Source organism: Pteropus vampyrus, unplaced genomic scaffold, assembly GCF_000151845.1.
Source record: "Pteropus vampyrus isolate Shadow unplaced genomic scaffold, Pvam_2.0 Scaffold42, whole genome shotgun sequence".
NCBI lineage: Eukaryota > Metazoa > Chordata > Mammalia > Chiroptera > Pteropodidae > Pteropus > Pteropus vampyrus.
In genome coordinates this window covers 4,109,120-4,136,909 of record NW_011888823.1, presented here as the reverse complement: position 1 = coordinate 4,136,909, position 27,790 = coordinate 4,109,120, and the positions used below count along the sequence as shown (strand labels likewise).

General features: G+C 53.7%; 1 protein-coding gene across 14 annotated transcripts in view; it reads right to left on the bottom strand.

Moving 5' to 3' along the window:
- TNS1 (tensin 1) overlaps positions 1 to 27,790 on the bottom strand; it is a 175,165-nt gene that overhangs the window by 80,326 nt on the left and 67,049 nt on the right. For 6 of the 14 annotated variants that reach the window (XM_011358616.2, XM_011358613.2, XM_011358615.2 and 3 more), the window contains exons 3-10: positions 18,973 to 19,014; positions 18,121 to 18,171; positions 12,409 to 12,458; positions 10,168 to 10,339; positions 7,966 to 8,016; positions 6,742 to 6,864; positions 6,252 to 6,316; positions 4,614 to 4,697 (exon numbers count right to left, since the gene is read on the bottom strand). In XM_011358616.2, the coding sequence (XP_011356918.1) occupies positions 4,614 to 4,697; positions 6,252 to 6,316; positions 6,742 to 6,864; positions 7,966 to 8,016; positions 10,168 to 10,339; positions 12,409 to 12,458; positions 18,121 to 18,171; positions 18,973 to 19,014 (638 nt within the window). Of the gene's footprint in view, positions 1 to 2,056; positions 2,212 to 4,613; positions 4,698 to 6,251; positions 6,317 to 6,741; positions 6,865 to 7,965; positions 8,017 to 10,167; positions 10,340 to 11,894; positions 11,932 to 12,408; positions 12,459 to 13,627; positions 15,933 to 18,120; positions 18,172 to 18,972; positions 19,015 to 22,479; positions 22,499 to 27,790 lie in introns of those variants that run through there. The other 8 variants (XM_011358617.2, XM_011358624.2, XM_011358622.2 and 5 more) reach the window with 5 other exon arrangements.

Sequence of the window (27,790 nt, the reverse complement as noted above, 5' to 3'; positions counted from 1 at the left end):
CCGAGATATGACTATTCTGCCTACTCCTCCCAAGCCACATTGTCCCATCGTAACATCACGCTCCTCTATTTGTATCCTTTATCCTTCAAGAGCAAGGGCCAGACTCATGACCAAGGCCACCAGCCATATGTGGCAAGCCAGGGACTGAGGAGCAGGTACTTAAGCAATTAGATCTTCCCTCCCTGAGATTTCCTCCCTGGGAAAACTCTATTGATCCACAGCTGCTGTGTCTGGCAGCCTAGCCAGAATTTCCTGCACATAAAGACATCCGGTTTCTGATCCAGCTGACCCAGCGGCTGGCTACCAGCTGTCTCGTGCCAACTGTAAGGCCCTGGGTAGCCTGAGGACTCACTCATTTCTGCTAGGGCTTCCTGACACAATGGCGGAAACAGTCCCAGTGGTGCCAACATGCTTCTAGCCAGGCAAGCAAGGTGAGGATGATGGGGCGTGAGTTGGGGAACCCCCAGCATGGAGAATCTGGAAAGCCCCAGGATCCACAGCTAGGGGGTCCTTCTCGCCCAGTGTTCCGAGGGGCTAGGAAAGTCAGTAGGACGCTGTGGCTGCCAGGCCCGTGTGCTTGCCATCTCCTTTGTCCAGACCGTCTGTTCCAGACCATCACTCGGTTGCTTCCTTCCTTCTCAGACCTCGTTTGAACCAGTCCCTCATGCCTGCTCCCATCAGCTTCTCGTCCATCATGTTCCGTTTGGGTCTACCACTTTCGAAACACTTCTCACTATCCTAAATGACCTTGATGGCTTGTTTCCATGGGTGTCATCCACCAGAAGGTTAAACCCCAGGAGACCTTGCCTGAGAGATTCAGCCCCATAGCCCTAGTGTGTAGCTCAGTGTGACACGTCACAGACAGGTGTGGCGGGCCCACAGCACCAGCCATACAGGGTTCTGGCCTGAGTCCCGCTCTCCAGCTCTCCACTCTGGGCCTGGGTTTCCATCATTCTGGCTCCCACTCACCTGCAGTCTCCCAAGGCCCACCTGGTCCTGACACTACCTTGTGCCTTCCTGTGGATCAGACATCACTAAACAGCGTGTCATCCACAGAGCCGAATCCAGGGGCGGCCTCAGGACGGTGGATGACACAAGCACGGGGCACTTCCCTGGCCAGAGTTACAGTCCCCCGAGTACATCCCAGCTTTGCCACTACTCGCCGTGGACCTGGCCCTGTCAAGTTCCCTCCGTAGGCTCAGGCCTCTCCTCTCTCCTGTAAAATGGAGATGCCCTGGGCCGCCACGTGGTGGCTCATCATTATTCAGCTTTGGGCTCAAATTCGCCTCCTCTGAGAGGTATTCCCTGACTACTGTCACTGAAGTAGCCCCATTCCCCTCCCACCAGCTCTCGCCTCTGCAGCACCCTATCCTTTTTTTCCTCACTATCGGAAATTATCTTATTTGAATATTTAGTTGTGTAATGTTTACCCTTCTCAATAGAACATCAGCTCGCTAGGGGCAAAAGGCTTTGTCCTATTCAACTAGCTATCTCCAGTACTTGGAACAGAGCAGAGTGCCTTAAACTTGCCAGATAAATGAATGAGCCCTGCTTCCTGCCTGGGCCGTTGTGGATTCCAAAGGGACCACGTGGTCGAGAGCCCTCGCTAAAATTCGTAAAGTTCTCCCAGCAGAAGGTGACTCGGTGACTCTTACAGAGAGCGTCTGCGACCTCCCCAGGGCAGGCGGCAGTGATGTCAGCCTCCTGTAGACTCATCCAAACACTGAAGCAATCCTGCTGCCGGGACCAAGAATGTCACTGTCTTTTAATACAAGACCTGCTTACAGCCAGACCAATGTGTCCCCCACCCATGGCCCTGCTCTATGGCATCAGCCTGAGGAGCCAAGTGCCCTGCCCACCTGTGGGTGCGTGCAGCTGCCCATGGGCTCACTCGTGTTCCTGAGCTCGCACCCCTCTGGGCTGGCATTTGAACACACACGCTTGGTATACCTCCACCTAGGCACACTGCTTCATCCCCCATGGGTCCCCGAGGCTAGTCCCCACACACTGCAAGCACATGTGTGTGTGCACTGGGCTGTGAGGCCAGGAGACCCACCTTCTCTGGGATGGCTGTCCAATGGGCACAATCTTATCCTCATAGAACCGCTTCATTGCAAACCGGTCCAGGGCCTGGTCAGCGCTGAGGGGAAAGACAGGTGTTCAGAGGGGCTAACTCCCAAGTCCAAGAATCTCTTTGCCTCGCCCCAGCCCCCACCCCACTCCCCTAGATCTGCAGAGTTCTCCAGCCAACCTGTGCTGTGAAGCTTTCAGAAAAAGAACACCCCAGCATCTTTCCATCCTGTGCACTGAAGCGCTCGGCATGGGGCTTTGGAGACACCCCGGTCCTCAGTGTCGTTACTAGCCCTGCATCTTGGGTAAGGTCACTTAATCTTTCAGAACCTGATTTTCCTTGCATGTCAAATGAGGGGGATAATTGCCTTCTTCCAAGTTTGCTATGGTGGCGATTGAGTGAGATAACATCTACAAAGAGCTTGGCACATGCAGGCATATAGTAGGTGCACAGCAAGTGTTCACCATTAAACAAAGATTCGGCTTGATTACATTTCTTAAAGTCATAAGGCTGATGTCCTACTGACGATCCCTCCACAGAACATCCTACCCCTCCTCTAAGAGCATCCAAATCATTCTAAAACGAAGAGACAAATCATATAGCTCACTATTTCTTAACTCTCTGAGGATGTCCCATCACTCTTAGAATAAACTCCAAGGTCCTAATCAAGGCCTGCAAGGCCCCCAGGCTCTGCCCCATTCCAGCTTCACTTCCTACCCCTCATCCCCTCACTCACTCAGCTCCAAACATGCCCTCCCCTCACATTGCTTTCCCACCACAGGCCTTTAGTCCTTCTTCTCTCTGCCCGGAAAGTTCCTTCCCCAGACTTTAGGTGACTCGGCCCTTCCTGCCCTCTCCTCACTTAATTCAAGTCTCTGCTCAAATATCGCCTCCTCCAGAGGCCTCTTCCGACCAGGTGTCCCCGCCTTCCCACTGTCTTGCTCTAGTCTCCTTTCTCTCACAGAACGTATCACCTGCTATGACTGATGTACCCGTTTACTTATCTAATATCCATGAGGCCAGTGGCCTGGCTTTGCCCACTGCTCTATTCCCAGCACCTAGAACAGAGCCTGGCACAGCGGCTGTTCAATAACCATTGAATGAATAAACAAACGAATGGATGAATTCTTCCACCTCTCTGCAAAATGGCATCGGAATGAGACTCATCCATCGTTTGTTTCCTAGTCTTGCTCCCAAAACACCTAAGTGGGAAGAGGGCCTTGCTGGCCAGAGACAGGAAGATTGATGAGAGAACTTCTAGATGGTTCTGCTGGACCCAGATCTGATCCAAGATTTCTTTCTGATTCCCTCCCTGCTCACTCAGGGAAACACAAGGCAGTTTGGCGAGGAAATGTGGGCCCAAGAAGCTGGCTGGATGGGGCGTCCATGCGTGGGGCTGGCCTGAGTCCCGCTCTCCAGTTCTCCACTCTGGGCCTGGGTTTCCATCTTTCTGGCTCCCACTCAACTGCAGTCTCCCAAGGCCCACCTGGTCCTGACACTACCTGTGCCTTCCTGTGGATCAGACATCACTAAACAGCATGTCATCCACAGAGCCGAATCCAGGGGCGGCCTCAGGACGGTGGATGACACAAGCACGGGGCACTTCCCTGGCCAGAGTTATGGTACTTCCCAGCTTTGCCACTACTCGCTGTGGACCTGGCCCTGTCAAGTTCCCTCCGTAGGCTCAGGCCTTTCCTCTCTCCTGTAAAATGGAGATGCCCTGGGCCGCCACGTGGTGGCTCATCATTATTCAGCTTTGGGCTCAAATTCGCCTCCTCTGAGAGGTATTCCCTGACCACCGTCACTGAAGTAGCCCCATTCCCCTCCCACCAGCTCTCGCCTCTGCAGCACCCTATCCTTTTTTTCCTCACTATCGGAAATTATCTTATTTGAATATTTAGTTGTGTAATGTTTACCCTTCTCAATAGAACATCAGCTCGCTAGGGGCAAAAGGCTTTGTCCTATTCAACTAGCTATCTCCAGTACTTGGAACAGAGCAGAGTGCCTTAAACTTGCCAGATAAATGAATGAGCCCTGCTTCCTGCCTGGGCCGTTGTGGATTCCAAAGGGACCACGTGGTCGAGAGCCCTCACTAAAATTCGTAAAGTTCTCCCAGCAGAAGGTGACTCGGTGACTCTTACAGAGAGCGTCTGCGACCTCCCCAGGGCAGGCGGCAGTGATGTCAGCCTCCTGTAGACTCATCCAAACACTGAAGCAATCCTGCTGCCGGGACCAAGAATGTCACTGTCTTTTAATACAAGACCTGCTTACAGCCAGACCAATGTGTCCCCCACCCATGGCCCTGCTCTATGGCATCAGCCTGAGGAGCCAAGTGCCCTGCCCACCTGTGGGTGCGTGCAGCTGCCCATGGGCTCACTCGTGTTCCTGAGCTCGCACCCCTCTGGGCTGGCATTTGAACACACACGCTTGGTATACCTCCACCTAGGCACACTGCTTCATCCCCCATGGGTCCCCGAGGCTAGTCCCCACACACTGCAAGCACATGTGTGTGTGCACTGGGCTGTGAGGCCAGGAGACCCACCTTCTCTGGGATGGCTGTCCAATGGGCACAATCTTATCCTCATAGAACCGCTTCATTGCAAACCGGTCCAGGGCCTGGTCAGCGCTGAGGGGAAAGACAGGTGTTCAGAGGGGCTAACTCCCAAGTCCAAGAATCTCTTTGCCTCGCCCCAGCCCCCACCCCACTCCCCTAGATCTGCAGAGTTCTCCAGCCAACCTGTGCTGTGAAGCTTTCAGAAAAAGAACACCCCAGCATCTTTCCATCCTGTGCACTGAAGCGCTCGGCATGGGGCTTTGGAGACACCCCGGTCCTCAGTGTCGTTACTAGCCCTGCATCTTGGGTAAGGTCACTTAATCTTTCAGAACCTGATTTTCCTTGCATGTCAAATGAGGGGGATAATTGCCTTCTTCCAAGTTTGCTATGGTGGCGATTGAGTGAGATAACATCTACAAAGAGCTTGGCACATGCAGGCATATAGTAGGTGCACAGCAAGTGTTCACCATTAAACAAAGATTCGGCTTGATTACATTTCTTAAAGTCATAAGGCTGATGTCCTACTGACGATCCCTCCACAGAACATCCTACCCCTCCTCTAAGAGCATCCAAATCATTCTAAAACGAAGAGACAAATCATATAGCTCACTATTTCTTAACTCTCTGAGGATGTCCCATCACTCTTAGAATAAACTCCAAGGTCCTAATCAAGGCCTGCAAGGCCCCCAGGCTCTGCCCCATTCCAGCTTCACTTCCTACCCCTCATCCCCTCACTCACTCAGCTCCAAACATGCCCTCCCCTCACATTGCTTTCCCACCACAGGCCTTTAGTCCTTCTTCTCTCTGCCTGGAAAGTTCCTTCCCCAGACTTTAGGTGACTCGGCCCTTCCTGCCCTCTCCTCACTTAATTCAAGTCTCTGCTCAAATATCGCCTCCTCCAGAGGCCTCTTCCGACCAGGTGTCCCCGCCTTCCCACTGTCTTGCTCTAGTCTCCTTTCTCTCACAGAACGTATCACCTGCTATGACTGATGTACCCGTTTACTTATCTAATATCCATGAGGCCAGTGGCCTGGCTTTGCCCACTGCTCTATTCCCAGCACCTAGAACAGAGCCTGGCACAGCGGCTGTTCAATAACCATTGAATGAATAAACAAACGAATGGATGAATTCTTCCACCTCTCTGCAAAATGGCATCGGAATGAGACTCATCCATCGTTTGTTTCCTAGTCTTGCTCCCAAAACACCTAAGTGGGAAGAGGGCCTTGCTGGCCAGAGACAGGAAGATTGATGAGAGAACTTCTAGATGGTTCTGCTGGACCCAGATCTGATCCAAGATTTCTTTCTGATTCCCTCCCTGCTCACTCAGGGAAACACAAGGCAGTTTGGCGAGGAAATGTGGGCCCAAGAAGCTGGCTGGATGGGGCGTCCATGCGTGGGGCTGCAATAAAAGGACAGACTCTCTTCTCTTCCGCCCTGTCACAGGCTCCTGCCTTTGAGCTCTAGACAGGCGCCTCCTTTTTGTTGGCTCTTCCGCCTCGTCCTAAGCACCTCTCACCCACTATGTCTTTATCCTCCACCCCAAGGAAGGGAGAAGCCATAGGTAGAGAGGAGGAGGGATTTCTGCTGTTTATATTCAAGGAATGGGAGGCTCAGGGGCCCTCTTACCTGGCCGAAATGTTGCTGTAGTGCATGTAAGCCGCGATGACAACACCTATCCTGCCTCGGTTTCCCTGAAAGACCCCCAAAACACAAAAGCCTTTATTTCCAAGACAGGCCTACTGCTCCAAGGCCCATCCAGAAGCCTTGGAGAAAAGCTTGCAGGGTTTGGAGAGAGCAGCGTGGTTCTAAGGGAGAACAGGATGAGGTAGGGGGATGCGGGGGAGGGAAGAAAGTGGGGGCTGAGTCTCAAAGAGAAGAAACACAGCTGATTATCCGCTCCACTTGAGGGGCCCACAAGCTGTACCCTCCACTTGTTGAGGGTACCCCTGGGACAGACTATCATCCCTTAGAAAGGAGAATACACACACAGACTTGCTCACTCACACAATCCAACGATGCAGGCGGGTAGATACACTGTACAAGGATATATTCATACATGGGTAAGCGCACACGCGCACACGTACACACACACACACACGGCAGCCCCAGCTCTGACCTTGTTGTGTAGAACAACAACGTTGTGGGGGTCTGCGTTGAGCCAAGTATCCATGGCCTTGCAGACACTGCAGATCTTCTCCAGGGCTGGGGTGTGGAGGTCGGGCCAGCCAAATTCCAGGACCTGCGGCCCGAGCCAGGAGTAATTAGTGGCAGAAGCCCAGAGTGTCAACTAGGGCGGCAAGGACAGCATACACCCCACGTTCTACTAGCATCGCAGTGGCCAACAGCAGCCCGGTCTCGGTTCCTGCCCTGCGCATCAACCCAGCTGGGAGCTGGGGGTATGGAGGCAAAGGACATTGACCAGGACCAGAGACCCTGGGCCTGTGTCTCAGCTCCGACACTGGCTCTCTGTGGGGCCTCGAGCCAGTCACGGCCCTTCTCCCAGACTCAGTTTCTCATATGTGTATAAAACAAATGCTTGGAAATGATGATCCAAGGTCCCTTCCACATGACATTGACCTCAAAAAGTTCTGGGACCCCCAGCACTGCCCTCAAGTTCTCCTCCCATAGAAACCCCAAGGCCTGGCTCAGGGCAAAAGAGGGCAGAGGGAAGGGCTCCCGGCAGCTCGCAGCTCTTTTCCAGGCCCGGGCCCCGTTGTTTTTCCAGGCCGACCAGAGAGGGGACAGAGGGCAGATCTGAACGGCAGTCTTTGGGCGCCTCAAAACTTTCCTAAACTCACAGAACTTTATGGTAAAAGAGAACTTCTGCTTGGAAGGGCCCAGAGATCTAGCCCATCCACTTTCAGAGGCGCAAACCGAAGCCCAGAGAAGTCTGTCACCTGCCCAGAGTCACACAGCAACAGGCGCCAGAATCTAGGAGCCAGGAGCAGACGTCCCTGCACAGCCCCACACACAGCCCACCAGGCAAGCAAGTGAAAGCTGGCGAAAGGAAGGTCTACATCTGCCATTCCCTACCAGTTTAAGTCCAAAATACTTTTCGATTAAACTAAAAAACCTCAAAACTCCAGCCCCACCTCAGAGATTCTACGAGTTCTCCGGAGAGGCAATCACCATTTCAAGCTTTGTTTTCTGTAATTTGTATTATGGAAACAATGACTATATTCTTTTCCATATTCCAAATAGGAGATGGCACTGTAACCTTGAATAGGCTTTGCAAACTGTCACAGCACTTCGCCCCAAGATTCTAACAGAGGAACCACAGGGAGCGGGGAGCCTGCCCGTTCTTCTTCTCTCCCCAAGTCCCTCCTTGGCATGGGCTCACCTTGGCATGGAGCTTCGTGATGTCAGGTCTCCGCTCAGAGAGGTTGAAAAGCTAGGAGGAGGAAAGGGAAGAGACAGTGAGAAGGCTCACACAACTGCTCCCCCCCTGCTGAAAATTCTACCCACACCTGAGCCTGTGCGAGATCCCATCTGACATACACACACACTGACCAACAGGAACTCAACGACGGGGTCTCGAGATAAAGACGAGGAGAGAGAAGGGTAGACACTCAGCCACTCCCCTCAGGGAGCAGACGTCCTGAGCTGAAGATAAGACGGGATGGAACCTATCTCGGGTCCCACGTGCCACCCCCAAGGTGGGCATCTCCCCACACTGAATGGGACCAGTGGTGTTAAGTGCTAAGTATTTGGCCACCTCTAGTTTCCAGTCTACATGTACTTTAGAACCTCACCCTGTGAAGATGCAAAAGCTCTGCGGTCGGACGCCCTCTATCAGAGGGTGCAAGGCTTCCTGTGGGGAGGCCCTCTCGGACCCTCGACACCCCTGTCCCAGCAGGTGCTCTTTGACACCTAATCACATCCCATGAGAATCCCCCCATCTCTAGATTTCCTGTCTCCACCTCTACTTCACTGCCCAAAAATCTCGAAGGCCACTGTGTTGTCTCCTGGGGAGAACAGAGGACTGTGAAGTCTGGACCAGGCAGGAGAGCGGGGAGGGTGGTAAGGCCCAGGAACGTGTGGAATCTTGGACTTCTGAAATCGGGAAGGACCTTAGGTGGCTTCTAGCCTGCTCTTGAGCTTCATAACGGAACACGCTTCATCATGTTAACAACAGTTAACTCTGGAGTGTCACCAGCCTGCCAGCCTGTGCTAAGGACTTCACCTCTATCAGCTGGCTTAATTCTCTCAACAACCTTAAGAGGGAGGTAGTGTTATTAGACCCATTTTACAGATGGGGAACCTAAGGCTTAATGAGGCTAAGTAGCCGAGATAAGACAGTAAGAGCAAAGCCAGCATTTGAACCCAGGACTTCCCCACGTTTAAAGCCAGGTTCTCAATGCCCGACACACCTGAGGGATAGGCCTCTGTAGTGGGCTGAATAGTGTTCCATAAAAATTCACATCCACCCGGAACATCAGAACGTGGCCTTATTTGGAAATAGGGCCTTTGCTGATGTAACTAGTTAAGGATCTGGAGATGAGATCATCCTGGATATAGGGTGGGTCCTAAATCCAATGACTAGTGTCCTTATAAGAAGAGAAGAGGACACACAGAGAGTCACAGGGACGACGGCCATGACAGAGGCAGAGATTAGAGTTATGCAGCTATAAGCCAAAGGTCACCAAGGATGCCAGGGAACATGAAGCTAGAAAGAGGCCAGGCAAGATGCTCACCTGTGGGATACAGAGGGAACATAGCCTTGCCAACACCTTGATTTGGAGTTGTAGCCTCCAGAACTGAGAAAGAATAAACTATTGTTTTAAGCCAACAGTTCATGGTAATTCGTTACGGCAGCCCCAGCCTCCTCCAGCCAGTTCTGCTCAAACACCCAGAGCAGCCCCTCATGGCTGCACATTCTGGGCCATTGTTCAGTCCACATATACCTGCCTAAAGTGGGCCTGAGCCCTCATCTGGGGCCCAGATGAGTCCAATCCCCAGGCCGGCCTTTCTAACATTAGAGGAGACCACCAGTGGCCACCCCATCTACATTCGTTAGGTGATTCTCCTGGGCCAGGTACTATCCCAATGTCAACAACACAAGGTCCCTTAAGACGCACTCTGCCACAACTGTGCCCTAAGATTTCTCAGAGGTGCTGACGGTGTGCCAGCTCTGCCACTTCCTGACGCTGTGACCTTAGGCAAATACCCCACCTCTCTGTGTTTTAACAAAATCTGCTTCCTAGGGCTGTCCTGAAAAGCAGTTGGAATGAGGCTTGGCTCATAGCAAGCGCTCAATGATATGAGCTCTGTTCTTCTCTCCTCCTGGTCAACACACACACACGTGTACACACGAATGCACACGCACATGCATACATGACTTAGTTTCAGATGCTTCATTCCAGCTGCAGATGCTCCTTATAGCAGAATCAGGCTACATACAAGAGAAACCAGGGCCAAGGGCAGGCAAATGAAGAGAGGAGGAAGAGCTGGCTGAGGGTGAGTGGGCAGGGATGCCAGCAGCGAGAAGCAAGCAGAAAGGGCAGAGGGGCACTGGGCAAACAGGTGAGAGGCCCGTCCTCACCAGGTAGTTGCCTCCATGTTTGGATTTGAGCATCTGGGCCACCTCGCGGAGGTTGCTCCGGAAGTTCTCCTCATTGGCTGTGCTGGGGAAAGAGACGGCGATGATCCTCTCCGTGACATACACCAGGTCCAGCTCACAGCTGTCCTCCATGGTCCGGCTCACACTCATGTTTCTGGGGAGATAGGCAGAGACGGGCTTCTAGATCAGAATCCAGCCCCCCAGGGCAAGGTCCAGATAATCTACACCCCTGAACACTGTACGTGGCCCCTATATCCAATCCGAGGGGCTTGGCTGCTCCCTAACCCAGAACCAAGACCCTGTGGCAAAGCGAGTGCAGCCGTCAGTGCCAGCCAGAACAGAGCTGGGCAGGGGTTGGCAAGGATCTTAGGCCACATCAAAACCAAACCGTGATGACACCAATCCTAGGTTCCCACCAATCCTGTCAACACTGCCTTCACCCTTGATCCCAGCAGGACCCAGGAGTCCAGCTCTACTTCCCAACACACTTCAGCCACCTGGTCTGGCAGAAGTCTCTCAAAGGATCCCAGGACGGCTCCGGAAGAAGGAGGAGAGCCTGAGTGGGTGCTCTCCAGCATCCCGGAGCTGCGCCTTCTGCTGCCCTCCCCTTGTTCTGAGGCTGTGGCGTGGGCGGGGAGGCCTCTCAAGGGAAGGGGCAGCTCAGGTGACATGCTCACCTGGGCTCCAGGTAAGCCAGACCACAGCACACATTCCAGCCCTCCCCAGAGGCAGGCCAACTCCTGCCCTTTGTTCCCTGGCTTTCTCCCCACCTCGCAGCTACCGCTGCTGCCAGAGCAGCTTTGGGGCAGTGGTCTCCCCAACTCTAAGGGCCCTGGAAGCAGAGGGTGCAGAGCCTTTGCTGCTGCTGCGGTGGCAAGTGGCCCCCAGACAACCCAGTGCCATTCGAGTTCCTCGGAGAGGAGAGGAACCCCTGGGGTGGGCACTGGATGAGGGGAGGTAGTCGCTCATGGCTTCCAGGGGAGGGTCTAGAGTGCCACTGGGGTGCTGATAGGAAGGGGAAATGGACATGGGATTCCATTCTGAAGCCCACCTGTAGCTTCTGGGGGCCCGCGCAAGCTCCCCACCCCCACGCCTCCATACCCCTATCACCAGCCTCGTCGTGTCTGGCTTCCCCTCTCTGTCTGAGGTGGGCAACACTCATATTTCATTCTGATAACCTTTCGCTCCAGTGGGGTGAAGTTGGGACTGGAGGAGCAGAGGGATAAATACCACCGGGATATTTTAAAGTGATGGGGCAGCACTGGGGAGGACAGCCCAGGACACCAAGAAGTAGGGCAGCATCCACAGCTCCACCAGGGCTAACTCTGAGCCCAACGGTGTAGATGGGGTTTGGAGTGGGGGAGCCAGGGGTGACGTGAGGCTTCTCCATGTTGGCAAGGCAATGACAAGACCAAGTGGTAGAAGGGCCCGTAGGCTGCAGTAAGGAGCACAGTGTGAATTTGACCTCTGAGCCCAGGCTATTCCTCATCCCTAAGATAAGCTTCTCACTGCAACCTCCTACCTCAGGCCCCAGCCTACTGGCCATAGAACAGCACCACCACCTGCACAGCCTCAGCGCTGCACTCTGCACCCACCCACCCAAAGGTGGTTCTCAGCTGTGGGGGGATAAGGGGATGTCCTAAAGGGCCACTCCGTCTGTGGGAAGCTGGCAGCTGGGCCACAATCTTCCAGGGGCATCAGCCACACACCAGGCCTTCTCTGGCTGGGGCCCCATCTTCCTGGGGCCAGATTCTCACTCATCTTGGGAGCCTAAGAGGTAAAGATGAGGCAGGGAGGGAAGAGCCCGAGACAGAGAACCAGAGAGCCTGGACACAGAGAAAAGAGGCTCTGTGTCAGCGAGACCCCAAGTCGCCTGCGCGTGACCTTTAACAAGTCACCTCGTCTCTCTGAGACTCAGTTTCTTCATCTGCCCAATGAAAATAAGATACTTACCTTGCAGGGTTGTTGCAAGGAGTAGATAAGATTATGCAGGAAAATAAAGAATCCAGCTCAAGGCTGGCTTCAAGCTAAAACTCAAAACATGACCCTTTGCACGTACTATCTTCCTGCGTGCTCCCACTGTGGCCTCACGTCTGCCCATGCTCCCTGCCATTGGCTTTATGACTTCGGTCTCAGAGACCCAAGGGCATGACTTGCCGGGAACACCCACAGTGACCTCACTGCCAGCACCCCCACCCTCTGCCCGCTATAGGCCAGGCATACCTGATAGGCTGGGGATGGGGCTGGACACTCGGGGTGACTCTGGTGGAGCCCTGGGAAAGAGAAGAGAAGCAGCGTTACAGAGGAGGCAGACCGAAAGCCGTCGATGGCTCAGTCAGTGCCGTGGGCAAACACAGATCCTCTCCTTTCTCCGCCAGCTTTCCAGCCCAGGCACCCTAACACCACAACCACAAAGCAACCCCTAACCTAAGCAGTCAATACCAAGTCCACGAGAGTATGCTTGACTGCGTGCAAGACCCCAAAGCAACAGGCTTTCCTTCCCTGGGCAAGGAAAAAAATCCCAAATGCTGAGAATGGCACCACGCCTGGGCCGGTGCCATCTGCACTGAGTACGCACTCAATAAGAGAGTCACTAAATGGATGGAAACCCATTTCGTCTGGATTCACCGGCCATCGTCATAGTAGCCCTGAGTAGAGAACGTAGGTTGCAAGCATGAAAGACAGGAAGGGGAGTGATCGCACCGCTCGGTCCGACTCTAAACCCTTCTCCTCCTCTCCCTTAAAGCAGTGACGCCGAGTCATTCGATCAAGAGTTTAGAGATGCGAGTAGGCGGGGTGACGTACACCAACCTAGAGCAGCACTAACAGCGAACCGTGCTCCCAAGGCCCATTGTCTGTTACCCCCTCACCCACTCCCATTTCCAGGGTCGTCAACTTGCACAAAACTAGACCAATGGACCCACTTTGGCGTCCAAAACATCCCGGGGCGCCCCGATGACACGGCGATGAAAGCGCGGGGTCAGAGCCCCACAAACCCCTGATAGGCAGCCTGGCATCACTTAGCGCTGAGCCTGTGTAAAGTCATGTGTCAAACGAGGTTGTTTGAAGATGAAAAGGAATTATGCAGACGCGGCACTTATATGTTGTTACCGTTATTACAGCAAGTACATTTAAAAGGGCAGTGAGAGATACAACCCAACCTTCGCCTATATGGGGTCACACCCTGCATCATCACTTCCGCCACCAACCTCCACAGGGTTGATCCCTTCAGCCACCACATATGGTGCAGAATCGGACACCCAACTGCTAGAATCCCAGACCCAGCCGGAGCCCTCCGAGCCCACTGGCACTTTCCGAACAGCCCTGGGCCTCCCCAGAACCAGAACCAGCCTTTCCCAACCACAGAGTTGCAGCCACCTCTTGGAGGATGCAGGACCTCAATCTGCCAAGGAAAAGAGAAACTGAGGCGACAGTGACTCACCCCCAAGTCCTGACAACCAAGAAGATTCACCCTCAGACTTCAGGCGTGGCTACTGGGGCCTCAAGAAGAGGAACCCCCTTCAGCCCTTCCCGGGCCCTGCAGCACCAACAAGATAGGAGTGGGTGGGCTGGGAGGCCCAGCTCCCAGCTGAGCCCAAAGTCTGGGCAGCCCCACTAAGAGGACTCCCCATCCAGCTGCCTGTGAGCAGGCTGTGCCCAGTCCCCTCTGCTTGGGCTGCTGCCCAGTTCTGAACAGCTCAGCCTCAGCGGGCAGCAGGAGGAGGAAACAGCCAAGCGGGACTGTCGGGGCAGAAAGTTTCTCTGTCTCCACAGCTCTCCTGGCCCTGAGGACCTGGGTTTGCATGAGTCAGGCATGCGCTGGCAGTGGTGGGGTAAGGAGGGGTTGTGTTTGGTTTTCAAGTCCCAAACCAGGCTGTTCCAAAACTCCCCACCCAGAGGAACGCAGAAACCCAACACTTCATCCATCTCCATTCCTCTGGTCCCTGACGAGGAGTCGCTGAGCCTCCCCAGGCTGTAGGCCCTGCTCCAAGCCCCAGGGCCACCCTGCTATAAATAGCCCCTTGGGTATCATCTGTTGCTGATCCACAGCCACTTTTGGAGGAGGCCACAACAGCTGCTTCAAACAACTGGAAGCCACAACTGTAGCCAAGGCTTGAGGTACGGCCAGGCCACCGGGTCCAGGACCAGTAAGCCGCAGGGAGACAATGGGATATTGAGACCGGCTTGGCAAGGGGACTGGGGAGCAGAGGGGAGCTCGGAGCCTCCACGGCACAGAGGTGAGAAGGACGAGCAGGGCAGGAGAGCTGGCTCCCGTTTCTCCACCCCCCTTCCTAACATTACAACACTCCACATTCCTCAGCCTCCCCACCCCAAAAAAAGCCAGAGAAGATAAATAAAAACTTGGCCCCAACCAAGTCTGGCCATGCCACCTCCAGAGGTGATAAGACAAAGTCCAAGCCTGTTCTGCTCCACCAGGCATGCTAGAGAAGGGGAGGCAGGGGAGGAAGCTGCCCTGGACAGTGACCCACTGCAGAGGACAGGGACGAACAGCTGGACAGTCATCCCCTGATGAATCACTGGGTTGCCCTCTAATTGACGGGCTTCCTGTTTTCCGCAAAGTTTGCGGGACATGTGACACTTACTGGCAGAAAGCAGACATGCACGGGTGACATGTACGCGTGTCGGTGGACACAGAGCCACGGGGAGAACTGGAGAACCAAAAATGGGCTGGGGGGCGAGGAGGCCTGTGAGCAAACACAACCTAATGCTCCAAAACACACAGGTGACCTCACACACAAGGCCAGGCTAGAGACGGGCGCCTTCCGGCGTGCCTGGTCATGCAGGCCTTTTTCAAGAGGGCTGGGAGTCAGTCGAGAGACATGTGCCTGGCAATGTTCTAGGCACTGGAGACCAGAGGAGGAGAAGCCTCTGACCTCAGAGCTTCTATTCTATAAAGAAAAGTACTCGTCAACGGAGCCCTGTGAGTAGCAGCCCCTTGACCTCACTGAAGAATCTGTAAAATGGGTCCAGCACTGTCCCACATGATGTCACATGATTTACCTGTTCCATTTAGAGCCCTTAGGGAAGGCTACCAAGAGAGCTTTACAAAGAGTACTACAAAGATTTTATTTTAAAAAGAAAAATACGCTCTCTGTCTGCCTATGATCCTACTTTCTTCCTCTCAAAGCTCTTTTACCCACATGGCTTTGAATGTCCTCCCAGCCCCTCCCAAGACGTAGATCAGTAATAGAACTTTTGATCTCACTCCCTGGGTCTGGGGAAGAACCCTCTCCTATCGTCGTCACCAAAATGATCTCTCCTTTGCTGAAAGGACACCACGAAAGGAAATTCCACAGCCTCCCCAGAACAGGCTCTTGCTTCTCTTACTACCCGGAAGTTCCTCCTGGTTTCTCACCCTCACCCTTCCTGCTGCAGATCCAGCCAATTCTTTTTGCCTTGGTCCTCCCTGCTGATCACCACTCAGACATTCCTGAGCGCTCGAGGGCCATGACCCTAGGCTCTGTGATCCGCCTTCTTCCCCGCCATATAGCAGAAAGCGGGAACGCCAGGACGTGGGTGGGGTTGGTCTGTGTGGGAAGAGTCCTGCCTCCCTTGGAGGCCCACAGACCAAACACAACAGCTCTAGACCAAAAGAAAATCTGTTTCCTGAGCCCCAGTCCCCAGGGGGTCCAGGTGGGAGCAGTCAGCAACGCCAGGGGGTCCATGTCGGACGGCCAGAGATTGGCGATCAACCTGCATCAGGGGCCCATCCCCATTCCTACATCTCTTCTGGGGGCTGTAGCCACCCCCTCCCCCTGACACCAGCCCCTCCGGCCACACCCCTTCCTCTCTCCTTCCTGCTCGCAAGCCTGGATTTTTCCAAAACAAAGTGCGACATAGCACACCATACATAAACTCCACTACACACCAACGCGTCAGAGGAAAACAGCCATTCCTGTCCTGTGAGTCCTGGGCCGCAGGCCAGAGACAGGAAAACAGCTCAAAAAACAGGCATATTATCACAGCAGTAGGCCCAGGACTTCAACCATGCCACCTCGAAAACAGGTCCCCTCACCTGGAGCAGACTGCCGGATCTCTCACTGGATGGGGAGGGGACTGATTCAGTGGCTCCAGAGTCATCCAACCTGGGATAGGTATCTGGGAACCTTAAAAAATTAGGTTTCCTCTCCTTCTTTGCAGTACATGGGCCATCTGGGATCTGCTTAGCCCTTACCCATCCCTTACATGCACATCATCTCAGATCAACAAAACTTCCTCCTAAAAAAAAACCCCTCCAGTCCCAACTAAATGGCCACCTCTTCCTTCCCCAGGACCAAGGTCATATACACCCTCATGTCAAAAAATTCTTCATAACGTCTAACTTCGCCCTCTCTCACTGCAGCTGTATCTTACAGGATCCATTTGGCCTGGGCTGGGGTTGTGGGAGCAGCAGCTCTAGGACTTAACTTATAAGAGTTTCCAGGCCATTGGCTAAAAAGGTTTGGTTCACACACCATCTTCCTGTCCCCCTGGCCAAGGGTTGGGAGTCCTGGATAACGCCAGATCCAAGCAGTGGTCCCAGGAAGAGATGGAAAAGGTGTTCATCGAGGCCTCGAGCCCCGCCAAGCCTCTGTTTGCTCATCTACAAAATGGGGCCATAGTATCTGCCGTAGGGGATGTCATGGGGATCCAAAAATACCCAGCCCAGCTCCTGGCTCTCAGTCAAAATAGCGGTAATAATAATAGCTAACATTTATTGAGCACATATCACATGCATTAAGCTTATGAACCCTCACTAGTAGATACGTGAAAATTAATTTCTCCCCTGCATCCCAGAAACATCACAAACTCAGAACAGGGCCCCTCCCCAACATGTGTACTCCGTGCCCACAGGACCTACTCATACCCTGAACGGAGCCCCCCCACTAACCTGAGGGGCATGCTCCTGCTCCTCCCGGACTCCCCCGCCGTGCAGGGCTGCCCCAGGCAATGTGGCAGTGGGCTCGCCACAGAAGTGCTGCAGCCTGCGGGAGCTGCCTCCTGCTGCCCCAGCACCTCCCTCCGGGGCCCTCCCCACTGTGGGTCAGGCAGCTGTCAGATGATAGGGCCTCATGCCATCAACAGCTCCCCCTGTGCCAACCGCCAAAACCACTCCCTGTTCCTCTGCAGATCAGGGCGAATGAGGATGGAGAGGCCAGCAGAAGGGTGAATTGTCAAAGAAGGGTGGGGAGGAAAGAGAAAGGCCCAACTCTGTGGGGTGTCTGCCCCTAGGTTCAGATGGAACCTGGCTGTCCCCAAGCTTGGGGACAAGCCCCGACACAAGCATTGCTCAAAGCAGGGTCCCAGGAAAGCCCCCCTCTCTTCCTCTGGGGTCCTTCCGTTTGAGGAATTTGCTCACTGACTTCCACCAAAAATGCATGGCAGGAGGAGCATGGTGGGACCAGCCGGCCCACCGTCCAGCTTCCTTCTGAATCGACGGCACTTAAGCCACACAGAGGATTCTGACATTTTCAAAGACCTCTCTCCAAAGAAACAGAGCCTGAATTCCCCAAGGTCTGATGACCCTCTAAAGGTTCAGGAGTCCCTCTTTGTCTCTGTCCTTATTCTTTCTTGCTACAGTGTTGCTCGTTCCCCTTGCCCTTACCTTGGTGCTGCTCGCCACCTGGCCAGGCCTCACGGAGCATGCCTCCCTCCCGCTTCCCGCCCTGGCAAAGTGATGGGCAAATGAGCTCCGGATCCAGCGGAGCTGGAGGCTAAGACTCAGACTGAGACTCAGAGTGTAAATAGATGGGTCCTGCTCACCATCCCGTCCCCTTCTCCCCTGCTCAGCATTGGAGCTGGGCAACCCCTGCCTGCCCTTCTGGAAGGGACACCCACCAAACGAGACAGGTACAGACAGCACCCACACACCACCATTCCCTCTGGGCACCAGGGTCCCAGCCACATCCTTCTCCACCGCCTCCCCACACTTACGTCTTCCTCGAGGCCTTTCCGTGTATTTCCACCCCGGAAGGCTCCTTCTCCCTGGACGTGGAGAAAAGGCAGGCAGAGAGTAGAGTTAAGGAAAGTAAGCAAAAAGCACCAGTCTTTCGCCTGCTGGGTTTGTCTGGGGCGGTGGGTGAGGAGGTTGGCAGAAGGGCCTCGTGGGAACTGGGCTGTTTATTTCACATTTCTTTTTCCACTAAAGTCACCTCAAAGCTAACCAAATCCACCTCTCTACATCTCACAACCACTCCTGTAGGAGATATTATCATCCCCATTTTGCGGATAAGAAAACTAAGGCACAGACAGGCTCTAGACTTGCCTATAGTCACCCAATTAGAAGCAATTAAAAGCATGGAGGAGTTAGGATTTGCACCCAAGTCCTCCGTCTCCGAGTCCATTATTCCATGCTGGCCATTGCCAGAGACACCTCTCGGTTGCTAGCCTTGGCTTCCCCCTGCAGGGCCCACCCGCTTTCTTCCCTTCCTGTCCCACGCAGCCCCGGGGAGATTGTCCGTCTCTCTGCTAAGTCAGAAAGATGTTTGGAAAGATCTCCTGGCTTTTTCACTTTCTACATATTTAATAGAGAAGCCCACATTTCACCACTGGCCTCGCCCTCTCCGCCTGCCTCGTTCCCCAGCAATCCATTTCCAAACACGCAAAGGATGGTCAGTCACCCGGCTCCCAACGTCACCCATGTCCCCACCATTTCCCCCAAGTTCCCCAAATCTACTCCAGAAGAATGTCCCCAGACACATCTGTTCACTTTCCCCAAATCCATCTTCCGCTTTCGAGGCTACCCAGGCTGTTTCCCGCCACCCCACCCTGCCTGCTGTCACTCACCGCATCCACTACATTCTTTGGTGCACTCTCGGTGTTGATGGGCTGTGGACGAAGGGAGAAAACAGTGTGAGGCTTCAGGACAAACATCCCTAGATTGTTCTCTCTCCAGGGCTAGTGGCTATGAGAGCAGAGTGCCTCCTGAGGCAGGACATAAGGCCAACTGAAGACTCAGACATAAGCTGGCTGTCCCCAAGGTTGGGAAGCACAGTTTGGAACATGAAAAACATCCTATTGTACTAGAAGCATCCAGTTTGACAAACCTCACTCAGGCCTCGGACTCAGTCACTGACCCTTCGAAAGGAACAAGGAGCAAGTAACAGTCACTCCTTCCTACGGGACAGGCATTTTCACCAACTCTGTCACTAGAACCCAGTAGCATTGTTTCCTTAGAGTTCCACGTTATAGATAGCAGAAGTTAAATGAGTGGCCCACAGTCATCAACTCCTCATGGGGATAACAAGATCTGCACCCCACCTTGGGTTCTGCGCTTCTCGTTCGTTGTGTGAAGTCGCAGCAGCCCAGGACGAGAGGCAGACCAGAGCCCTAAACCTCCAGTGGTCTTTCAAGGCCCCCCACCATTGGCCCTATCCCTTAGCAGACCTTGATTTTTCATGCCCCAAAGCTCTGCTCCATCCACACCTGCTCCCTAGACCCCCTTGCTTAGTCCCACATCCAAGCTTTCGTTTGTAAAACAGCTTCTTCTCTTTTCCTACAAGCTCTCCTCCTCCATGAAGCCCTCCCTGACTACCACAGCAAGGAGGACTCTCTCCCACCTCTGAACTCCAACAAGCCTCTCTGCCTATGCTATTTATCTGGTCGTTAGCATATAAATAATCTCATCCTGGGAATATGTTTTAATCCCCAATCAACGTTTTATTTGTGGTTCTTATCCCATTTGCCTCCAAAACAGATTCAAAGGAGCGTTTTTCTAACTTAGTTGCCATATTCCTAAGGCCAAGAACTGTGATTTACGGATAGTGGGCCATCAACAATCACCGGTGGACTGATCCTGCCCCTCACCCCCGTGCCACCATCCCCCTGCCCAGACCAACAGAAGCACTTCCTCCTAAAGGCATCCTGAAAAGTGGGCTTCTAGGACTACCTCAAAACAGGAGAGAAACTTCCCATTCCAGGGTCACCTCTTGACCAGTCTCTAGGGTTCTGTTTCCAACTCGGCAAAGTGGTTAGAAGGGCCCTTGAGCCACACGGAAGGGCATGAGCACAACTGTCAAGGTCATGATAAAGGGCCTTTGCCGAGATGAGCATAGACCAGGTTAAGAGAGTGTGTGTCTCAGACTAGGAAATGCCCAACCCCATCTCAGACTAGGAAACACCCCAACCCCATCCCCAGGATCTGAGGAGTGAGCTGTTCACGTCTGAAGACAGAGGAATGGACAGAATGACCTCTAAAAGGTCTGGCAGCAGGAAGGAGAACTGGGCCAAGACAAGCATGGAGGAAGAAAGCCGGCTAAGCTAGAGGCAGTAGTGCTCTTTTTGGAAATGGCCCAGATTTTACCCCTACTGCCTAGAAGATGGAAGACCAAGGCCAAAACTTCCTTCCAGGAGATGAAACCTCCTGAGTAGTTCAGGGCCAAGGCAGTTTGGAATGGATGAGGGAGGACAGGATCGAGGGATGGGGTGGGAGGTGGGGAGGCATATCAGCCAGCCCCTCTGGCCCCCAGGTCAACTCACCTAGAGTCTAAAGATGGCTCTGGAGGAGTAAAGAAGCCACATTCTGCCCTCTCCAAGCCCTAACCTTCACGCAGCCACCTTCCAGAGCCCCCTCTGCTGAGCCAGATACTATCAGGCAGGGGGCAAATGATCCCACTGGCTAATCCTGGTCCTCTGACCCCTGCCCGTCTCTTCCGGTCCAGGGCTCCGTAACACTCCCGTGGAGACTGTGGGCTGGGCGGGACAGCCTGGCTGCCTCCTCTCCGGCCCCCTGCGGGGAGGGGGACCACTCCTGGAGGGCAGATCACAGGGACCTTCCATGTGCAGAGACTATACAGCAGAACCGAGATCTGAGCTCAGCAAATCCCAACTCCAAAGCCTCACCCTTCACAGTCTGCTGAACCAGCCTCCCTAGACAAGGTGGCTCGGAAAGAACAGAAATGGGCAAGATGGAGAAGCAGGAGGTGCAGTGCCTGCCCCAGGCCATTACTGGCCCTCAGGGGCCCTCGTCCTGCTCTGGGTGAAGCCTCCTGGAAGGCCCCGAGTTTCTGACTCCCCACAGAGCAGCGTGTGCACCACGGGGCCTTGAACTTGAATGTACTGAGAATCGCCTGTGTTGACACACAGGTGCTGGGCCCTTCCCATAAGGTTGATCCAGTAAACCTCTGATGGGACCTAAGACTGTGCATTTCTAACAAGTGTCCAGGTCCAGGAGCGACACTTTGAGCAGCACGGGTCCATGCTGACGGCATTGGCAGCAGACCACCTGACTCTCCCTACTAACTGGGTGACCTCAAGCAGGTCGCTTCGTCCTTGCTGCTCCTCGATAGGACAGCATGGTGCTATGCTGTGAGAATCAAATGAGAGGAAGCACATAAAGCACTTAGAACAGGGCCTGGCACTTAGGAAGCTCTCAGTGAACGCCAGCAGTAATCTGTCCTCTCTACCCCATACACTCTGCAGGCCCGGGCCCTTTCCTGGCCCACCCTGCCCCACCTTGACCCTCCTGCCCCAGCCCTCCCTGGTCTGACACAAAGCAGACCAGAGAGTCAGAGTCAATATTAGAAACCACAAGCCTCAGCAGCGCAAGAGAAACTTCTCTCCCTGCCAGCAATCATCTGAGCACTGTCCCCTTGGCCCCTACCCCTTCCCCGGTGCCAGCTGGAGGCCGGCCACAGGAAAACGCTTGCCAGCCGTCAGATGCCTTCAACTTACTGGTCGAAATGCTTTCTGAGGAGTTAAAATTTTCCAAAAACCCTTCCTGACCTAAACACCCAGCGTTTTCCTGCAATGTTTGCAGACATAACCCAGCATGCATGCTATGCTCCCCACCCACCCCCTCCACCCTAGTCCTCCAGGGATTGAAGTTCTGCTTCTCTGTTTCCCAGGGCAAATGAGAATGAAAAGGCTAGGGACTGGTCACATGAGGGTGGATATCTCTTGAGGCCACCCTGCTCCAGGCCCTACAGGGAGGCTTCGGTATGTTATAGGGAAGCTCCCAGGCCCCCTTAGCTGTGGCCTCCTGAGGTGGCACCCCCAGAGCTCCAATAGCCGGCAGAGCCTCACTATGCCTCAGCTGTCACCATACCTTCATCATGCACACACGCATACAGACACACACACACACACACACACACACACACACACTCGTCCTTGCACACCACTCCTCAGAACATCAGCTCTGAGAAGGACTTCAGACACCAAACCCTCCCTCCTCATTTCACAGACGGGGAAGGTGAGGTGCAGAGCGATATGACTCGCCCAGCTTCTCAGGATGAGGTTCATGGCAGGACTGGGGTTGGCACCAGGTCTTGCAAATCCCACCACTGAGCTTACCTCGCTGCCCCTCAGCCCAGTCCCCAGCCAGCCTGAGGTAGGGTCAGCTGGGTGCCTCTCTGTGGGCTCTTCTCTTCCTTCCCTCTGAGGCTCAGCTGCAGAAGGACAGAGCAACTAGAGTCCAGACTGGAGCGGCAACCCCACATTCATCCCTACCCACAGCCCAGTCCCAGGACAAATCGTGACTCTTAAGAACCTGGCTTTCTAAAGCTGAGGGCAGCTGACCACAGCCTTACCAAGGGTCTTCCAGAATGCCCCTTACCCCCAAGTAGGACAATTTGAATCAAGCTCAAGAGCAGGTTGGCAGGATTTGGACCTGGTGCCACTGGACAGCCCAACCTTGCTCTTTATGGATCATTCTGCTCTAGGGTCGCAAACCCAGGAGTCTGGAGCAAGGCACAGTACAAAGCATTAAGGGCAGAAAACATAAGGAAGTATTCATTCTCGGGGTGCTGAAATGTACCCGCACAGTCCTGAGAGCAACGCCTCCTCAAATTTTACACCCTGGGTGCCTCATTAGCCTGCCTCTTCCTGGTCTTGGTCCGGAGATGCCTTTTCATAATGTTAATGCAATAACAACAATTATTCATTAGTGCCAATGCAACCCTGGGTATAGTATTGGGCTCTTTGCTTCCACGATCATCAATCGTCACAACCATCCTCATAACCAATGCGCACAAGGTTTACAGTTGAGGATGCTGAGGGTCCGCGAGATTAAATGACTTGCCCAGGGTCATACAGCTAGTAGGTAGGAGAGACGGTATTTGAACCCTGCCCTTTACATCCTCTCATGCTCCGTCTCCTCTCCCTGGTGATGATCTTCATTCGGTTCCTCTTACCCTTAAATCAACTGCCCTCCTGTTGGGAACAAGATGTCTGCAACTTAAAAACTAATTGTCTCAGGTCCTCAGGAGGAAGAGACATCTCCTATCCGCTTCCACAGGAAGAGGAGCAATGGGCTGCAGGAGGAAAAACTTGAGATCGGACCTCAGAGCGAACCTCCTGAACGTGAGGGGTTATAAACCACAAGGCAGATAAGGGAAGCTGCACATCCTTCCCTCCATTTATTTTTCCAAAAAAAGACACGTGTGCCCTCTCCATGCCTGCATTTACCCACCGCCAACTGTGTGCGCCCCAGGAGGGGCCATTCTACAGAGGCTGGGGGTGGCTGGGATGATTGCCTGGAGGCTCACGAAGAGGACATGGCGGTGGCCTGCAGGGAGGGTGGGCTGGGGAAAAATGTATCTGTGGGCTGCTGTTTCGGAGGAAGGAAAAGGCAGAGGGCCATGTTGGGGGGAGGTGCCCGAGCTTGATCCTGGGGGGTGGGGAGGGAAGGGGGGGCTGGCGCAGAATGTGGACTCAGCCTCCAGAGGAACATTCCGTCCAGAAATTCCTCACACCCTCCCCCCTTCCACCCTTCCAGTTCTCCCCACTCTTGCCCCCTGGGAGGCTTGGAATCCAGGCAGTTTTTCAGGCCATAAAGACCCCGTGACATCACATCTACTGCCATGGCAACGAACTGTGAGGTCATGGGCAACACTGCCTATCAGGAGGGGAAGAGAGCCGCAGATAGGGCCGTGGGGCCTGGGATGTCCTCAGCCCCAGGACCCGGAGCGAGTTATTCCAGGCTCCCTTGTTCCAAAAATAGAACCCTAAGCAGATGAAGGGAGGGGGCTGAAAGCAAAAGGAAAGAGCAGGGACGTGCCATTTACTGGGCACTTAGAGGGGGTGTGGCAGGGATAACACATTCCATACCATGGCCTGTCTGGGGGGACCATCAACAGATGACAGAACAACTACAGCAGTAGCAGCAGCAACCGCAGAAGGAGCACTTTGAAGAGGTAACGGAGCTTCCAGGGTGGTTGGTGGGCCAGCTCCATAGAGCTCAGGCCTGTACCTCAAAGCCTGTGTTCACCCCTGGCCATGTGTTATTTCCCACCATGCTGGGAAGGGGTAGCTGAAGGGGGCACGAGGGTAAGGAGCTAGAGGGAAGGTGTGGAGCAGACAGGCCGGGTTCCCTGCGTGTTGGGGTGAAGTTGCTCAAGGGGCCACATCCTCTCCCAGGCAGGCAGAGGCCACCAGAGAAAAAGAACAGGCTGGATCTCTTTAAATGGAATGTGATGCCTGATTTTCCCTGCACCCCCCAGGGAGGGGCCCGGGCAAGCTCACTCCTGTCCTCAGGCCTTCCTCAAGTCACCCAGAGGGACCCAGTGCCCAACTCCTGGCTGAGGCTGGAGAACTTCAGGTACTCCCACCCCACCTGCTCGCAAGTGCTCGCCAAACTGGCCCCAGCCAGACTGGACTATTTCTCACTCCCTCCTGCTACACTCCCCTCTGCATGCTGCTCTCTCCCTCAGCCAGGGCACTAAGAGTCTGAGCTTCCGCAGGCCCTTCCTCCAGGTCCCTCCAGCCGCCCTTGCCCGAATTCTCTCCATCCCATACTGGGCACTTGCACCAGCCTTGTCTGGCCTTCCCAGCCCTCCTCCTAGCAGCTGAGCCGCACCCCAAAGCTGGCAGCCGATTCCAGCTCTCAAACCCTGCTTTGGGTCACTTCCCCACTCAAGGACCCACGAGGGCTCTTAGTGCTTGGCTCATCAAGTTCAAGTTCCCTAACATGGTTTTTGGACTCCTTCTTTATGTGACCCCTTCCTCCTCGGGTCAACTCCACTACCCGAGGAGGAAGGGGTCACCCTTTCCCTCTCCCCTCTACCTGCAGCCTCTGCTCACACCTCCTCATTCCCCACCATGCATGCCGTACTGGTTCCCACCCCTATTCCCGTACTCAGGCTGTTCCCGCCAGCACCCCAGCCAGAGAGACCAAGGTAAAACAACATTGTCTGGCCCCCATATCCCCCCAGCAAGGGCATTGGATTTGCCCAGGCTCCCATCAGGCTTGGCAAGGCCCTGATCCCTCTCTATTTCAGCCCCACCACCTTCTGGAAGGCCCACTCTCTCCCTTCCCTCCTCTCTTCCATTTGCTCAAATTCTAAACTGGACTTAGAACAGGAGACAGACTTCCTCAACCATCGCAGCACAAACCAGTTGTTTCTTTCCCTGGACCCCAAGGCCCCCTCTGGTCAGAACCCCCAAGTCAGGCATTAATTCGTTTCCGCAGCATAGTTCTCTCTCCCTCTCCCACTGGGCATGGTGCCTTGAGGGCCCTTCGCCCAGCTGGGACCTCTTCCAGGAAGGGGGTAGGGGAGGCGGTCAGCACATTCATGGATGCCCTGATCTCTAGTGACCATGTCCATTCACAGCCCAGCCTGAGAACAGGACTTCAGTGGGCCCTAAGGACATCCACCCAGGGATTCCCCAGGGAAAGAACCTTCTATCAGCACCCGCCTTACCCCTAACAAGTGTCAGTGAGTGTGTGTTCCAGTGACTGACAGCGACTCCCCAAGACAGCCCTGTTGGGCCATTTTAGGTATTAGAGCTTTTCTTTATAGCCAAGCCTCCTCCTCTCTATAAGAAGCTCCATCTTCTAGGCTCTGCTTTGAAGAGCAACAGAAAATAAGCTAGTTTGTCCTTTGACACATTCTCACTCCCATTCTGTACCTGCCCCTTATTCCCCTCTCCGCACAAAGCCGCCTGGGTGTTGCTAGGAGTTCTGATCCCCCTCACCGCTCTGGCGCTCCTCTTTGGAAGGCAATGCTCAGAGTTGGCTCTCTCCTCTGAAAATCAAGGCTCTCTTTGGCTCATGTCTCCTGGCATGGCTCCATTTTCCAGAATCTCCCAAAGATGCTCACCCATGGCCTGCCCAGGACCCTACAGTGAAATTCATCGAGACCTAGAGTTCGAACTAACTAAAATGGCACCTAGCCACTTTCCGTGATGGAGAGCAGGACGTTAGTGTCAGGGCTGAAGGGCCCCAAGCCCTCTTCTGGGCCAGTTAACATCACATCCATTCTCTTCCACGAAGCAACGTGGTGCCTTCTCGCCCAGATCTGACACTGGGCACCTTGGGAAAGCCGTATGAGAATCTCAGTGCCACCACCCCACACCCATTAATGTGGCTACTATAAACATACGCACACGCATGCACACACGCACACACGCACGCATGCACACAAGCACACACACGAAATAGAGTTTTGGCGAGGATGTGAAGAAATTAGAACCTTTATACACTATTCCTGGAAAAATAAAATGGTACAGCTACTGTGAGAAATAGTATGGAAGTTCCTCAAAAAAAATAAAAAATAGAATTACCACATAATCCAGCAATTCCACTTCTGTGTATATACCCAAAAGAACTGAAAGTAGAAACTCAAAGAGTTTCACAGCAGTATTATTCACAATAGCTAAATTGTGGAAGTAACTCAAGTGTCCAGTAACAGATGGGTGGATAAGCAGAATGCTATATACACATCTAATGGAATATTCAGCCTTAAAAAAGGAAATTCTGACACAGGCTACGACATGCATGAACCTTGAGGACATAATGCTGAGTAAAATAAGCAGTCGCAAGTGAACGATATGGTACGATTCCCTTTATCTGAGGTACTCAGAGCCATCAAATTCAGACATAGAAAGTAGAAGGGTGGTTGCCAGAGGAAGGTGGTGGGTGGGGTTTTTTTGTTTTATAAAATGAAAAGCGTTCTGGGTGTGGGTGGTGGTGATAGTTGCACAATGATATGACCGTACTTAATACCACTGACCATGCACCCAAAAATGGCGAAGATGATACGTCAAGTGTATTTTACCACAATAAAAAGCTAGATTTTAAACATCTCAGGGCTTCAGTTTCCTCACCTAAAAAAGAGCAGGATTTTACTAAATGGCATCTAACGTCCTCTCACTCCTGTGGCTCTGTGCCTGATGCATGCCCACCTCTCTTCTGCAAGGCCTAGCACTCCGGCAGGCAAGAGCCCTGCAGCTCCCTGATGAAAACAGTGCCTGGCACCAGGTAAGTGCTCAGGAAGTGTTTATTGGTAGAATGGATGGGAGACAGGTGGACGGAGATGCCCTCCACTAAATCCTAGGCCCACTGGCAAATAGAGAAGCTAGCTAGGTGGACTCTTGGCTGCCGTCGTTTAGAAGAAACCCAGAAGTCCACCTGGCAACATCAGGTATTTACATCAGCAGCACCAAGGGTATCTGAGAAGAAAGCAAAACCAGGAATCCAGACCCCCCACCCCTGAGCTAATCCCCTTACTGCTATGTGACTGTGAACCAGTCACCTAGCCTTTCTGATCCCATTTGTTCCTCTGCTCAATGTGCCGCTCCTGCCTACCCAGGATGTGCTCACGCCTGCCCAGACTTCAGCACAAGTCACTGAGGGCCCTGATGGCCCAGTGTCATGGGAAGGGCT